Raw genomic sequence first — 3,965 nt, 5'->3', positions numbered from 1 at the left:
CACTTCTGTTTTTGTTCCAGATTTACAGCATCTGCATTTCTTTTGGTTTTTAAAATGTCAGAGAGCACATGCAGTTATAATGGGGCAAATGGCCTCCTGCAATTCTGATTATAAATAAACATTGTTGCTTGACCTCCTTGTGCATTTCCTGTTATTGGTTTTGCAATTATAATTTGAAGCAGAAGTGATTATATTTATATCTAAACTGCTGCCCCAATGGGCCTCAGGGACATTGCATTCATCCGGAAAAGTTACAGAAAAATTTAACAAATTTCTCCAATGGTTACACCGCCGCCAATCGGCCAAATCATGACATTACAGTGGACAGCGCCCTCCACTATCCAAGAGGAAGTAGAGCGCCACCACGAGTTAAGGAAGAGGTAACACGGTGTAGAGCTGAATGAACATTTTCTGAAGAAGGGTCTAGGCCCGAAACGTCAGCTTTCCTGCTCCTCTGATGCTGCTTGGCCTGCTGTGTTCATCCAGCTCTACACCTTGTTATCTCAGATTCTCCAGCATCTGCAGTTCCTACTATCTCTTAAGGAAGAGGTACTGCAGGCACACTGTATGCCACCAGTGTTCAGGAGGGGCGACTGCAGCCACGCACAGCGCCGTCCTGTGTCCAGGAGGAGTTACTGCCATCGCTCACTGCGCCACACAGTGTCCAGAAGCGGTACTGCAACAACGCAGTGCGCCCTCTCGCGGTTTGGTGAGAGAAGTGGGCGGTCCGGAAGTAGATGTTTGACCTCTGGAGGAGCTGAGTTTCCGGCGAAGCGGTACTGAAGCCGCAATGGCGTCGGTGTTTTCAAAGCTGAGGGCAGGCTGCTGCCAGTAATCCGCCTCCATCGGCCTGAGTATCGGCCAGAGCAGGCTTAAGGGTTTCTAACCTTATTGCAGAATGTCTTATAAACACGCTGATAGAGCCATTTGCTGAGAATCAAAGCGATATTACTGATAAAAACTTAGATACCAGATACAAGTTTTTTACGTTCGCTAATCCAATATTCTGGACTCCAACTGAACTCAAAACGAAATAAAATAAGTTTTTAATGTTTGGAAACGGCGTCTATCCTGTAAAAACTATCTTCAGGAGCCAAAACATTGCCAAGAAAATCCAAGCCCCAGTTCTTGTGCCTTAAAGTAAAGACCTGAAGTTGCTGTCAGTGGCAGCCCAGCAGAGTAAAGATTATGGAAGAAAAGGAACACTTGGGGTGAATGTTCAGACAGAGAATCAGGATCAGGGCCGCCTTCAGCACACTTTCACTTTAATTTTCTTGTTTTTTTTGTGGGATGCCGGGCTCGGAGAGAGCCGGGACTAAGGCGGATGGAAGCAGTGGCCTGGGCTCCCTGCAGCCCGGCCCCAGCAGCGGCAGAGAGCGGCGCAAAGCAGCGTCCAGGCACAAGCGACACCGAACCAAGCACAGCAGGGACTCGCCGGGGGCGGCCGCACAGACACCGCTCACCAAGGTGAAGTCTTTGGTCGAGTACGATGACATCAGCTCGGAGTCGGACACTTTCTCCGAGGTCACTGTCCGGTCCGAACGGAGAGAGAAAGAGGAACGGGTGAGCTCGGACAAAGCGGTCAAAGTTCACAAACATCACCATCACCACACGCACAAACGGGTTAAGGAGCACCATAAGATGAAGGAGGCTGAACGGGTTAAAGATCGAGCGAGAAGGCCAGAATCTGGCAAGTCCAGGAGTAGCAGAGAAAGGACTTCTTCCAAAAGGCAGGTGATGGAGGATGAAGACAGTGGGAAGAAAGAGCGAACGTCGCCTCTCTCAAAGCACAGCAGCAAGGAGTCAAAATCTGCTAAATCGTACAAAGAGAGAGGAAAGAAAGAGGAGCGGTCGACGCACAAGGAACGAACTAAGAGTCAAAAGAAAAATAAGGAGACACCACGAGGCTATCGAACGTCCCCCAGTCCAAAAAAGAAAAGTGGGAGCCCAAGACGCAAGCATTCTTCAAGTCCAAATCGGGAAGACAGCCCCATTGGGCCATATGGCAAAGGATATGATGCCAGTCCTGTTTATAGGTCACGGACTTCTAGCAATTATGATGGTTACCGGCGAAGTCCTGGTGATTCCAGCCGGAAACAATCGGCAAGCCCCCCCTATTATGGTTCCAGGGAGCCCACAGCCTACCAAAGTGGTTATAACATGAGATCACCAAGTCCTTACGGCAGGAGACAACGGTCTTCAAGTCCCTACAGCAGGCATCGATCCCCCAGCTATGACAGACACAGCAGCTCATATGACTACAGTGGGAGATCGCCAAGTCCATACAGCAGGAGGCGCTCAGTAAGCCCGTACAGCACCAGGCGGTCATTCAGTCAGAGCCCATTGGCCAGGTACAGTTTAAACTTTACTTATTTCTTAAGGTGGAAGGCAGTACTGTGGGCTCATGTTAGTGTATTGCTGTGTGAAATGTTTTATCTGTTTATAGTGTGAGAGGGTTGGGAGTTGGAGAAGGGGTATTTGACAACTTTAAACCATCTTAGCCAATAGGTCACAACCAGGGAATGAGACAGCACAGCACTTCCTGAATGGCAGCTTTTAGGCCTAGTTTTGAGTCTTGCTTCAGACTTGCTACTTGGACCCTATTCTTGGAGGCAGCAGTTTCTGTTCACTCTAATAATACAGGGGCAACTTGAGGTGGTGGGAAGTTGATAGTGAATTAAGGATTTATTTTGGGGAATGTGTTGAATGATTTAGTTTTGTTCAGACAATTTGAGCGGCTCTCACATCAGGTTCATAATGACCCTCTGCTCCTCGGACTGTTCCAAATCTGGCAGCAGGAGGATATGGTAAATGCCTGAATAACGGTTGGCTGTAAGGCTGAGGCCTGGAGTTTACAGAAGGAGCTATTCCTAGAAATGTTCCAAATTGAAGATCAAAGTTGGAATGTAAGGGGCCCTTGTGAAAACACTGTGGTGAAGGCTTACTTGATAAGGTCCTTCTGCAGCCCACTGCTAATGATCAGCTGTGTGAATGCCAGGAATCGAGCCAGGGTATGGGCACACTTCAGCTATTGTCATCTCCACGTTTCCAGGGGCTGGGCCTAAATATTCATGAGGGGCAGTGGCAGGATTCCATACATGATGGGGAGTTCCGCACAGATTGTGTACACAAGGAGGGCCCTGTACATCATGAGGGTCCCACACGTGAGGGGTCACTACTCAACTGAGCAATGATGTTAAGCTGTAACTTAGCCAGTTCTGCCTTTTCTCTTAATTGCTTCAGTTCTTGTGGATGCTACAAAGGACACCTCACTCCCCAGATACTCATTTAGTCACCTGACACCTGTATTTACAAGCACTTTCTGTAATGTCACAAACCTGTGTACAAATAACAAGTGTTGAGGCTGTCGGTATGAACCAATTTACCTGGAAGTGAATACAGGCTTTAGCAAAGAACAGAATGAGGGTAAATGCTGCTGGAGGTAAAAATCTTGGTTATAAACATTGAAATGAAGACATTGGTGAACAATCCCGCATACAGCAGCTGGTCCTGTCTGAAAGTATGTTTTCCCTTATGCACAGTACATGCTCAGTGTGGAATCTTATGCTTTCCTGACCCGATCCTGCCCTGAATTTCAGACTCATTAATTTAAATGTTGCAACGAATATTGCATTCTTAACATATGCACACCCAGATTCAGATGTCTGGAGACCATGACAACAAAATCCCCACCCAGTTTTCCTCATGTCATCCACCCACATTCCCACACCATCCCTTTAACTCTCTTCCCACCCCCCTCACTAACCTGTCCCTGTCTCCTCACCACTGTTTTCCCTGGACTTTACATTTCCTCCACAGTGTCTCCCCCTGCCCTATCAACCTTTCTTTGTTGACATGTCAGTTATGGAGTCATAGTACTGTACAGCACCGAAACAGACCCTTCGGTCCAACTCATCTGTGCTGGCCAGAGATCCTAAATAAATCTAGTCCCATTTGCCAGCATT

At 47.7% G+C, this 3,965-nt stretch overlaps 1 protein-coding gene across 1 annotated transcript in view; it reads left to right on the top strand.

Annotated features, from left to right (window-relative positions):
* The first annotated feature begins 740 nt into the window (after positions 1 to 740).
* The window catches only part of cdk12 (cyclin-dependent kinase 12), a 64,304-nt gene continuing 61,079 nt past the window's right edge, over positions 741 to 3,965 (top strand). Inside the window, exon 1 of the mRNA XM_048614434.1 lies at positions 741 to 2,351. Within this exon, the coding sequence (XP_048470391.1) occupies positions 1,291 to 2,351 (1,061 nt within the window). The 5' untranslated portion in view covers positions 741 to 1,290. The remainder of the gene's footprint in view (positions 2,352 to 3,965) is intronic.

Source organism: Rhincodon typus, chromosome 30 (genome assembly GCF_021869965.1).
Source record: "Rhincodon typus isolate 14 chromosome 30, sRhiTyp1.1, whole genome shotgun sequence".
Taxonomy (NCBI): Eukaryota; Metazoa; Chordata; class Chondrichthyes; order Orectolobiformes; family Rhincodontidae; genus Rhincodon; species Rhincodon typus.
The sequence above is the reverse complement of the archived record's forward strand: the minus strand, read 5'-3'. Positions and strand labels throughout refer to the sequence as shown.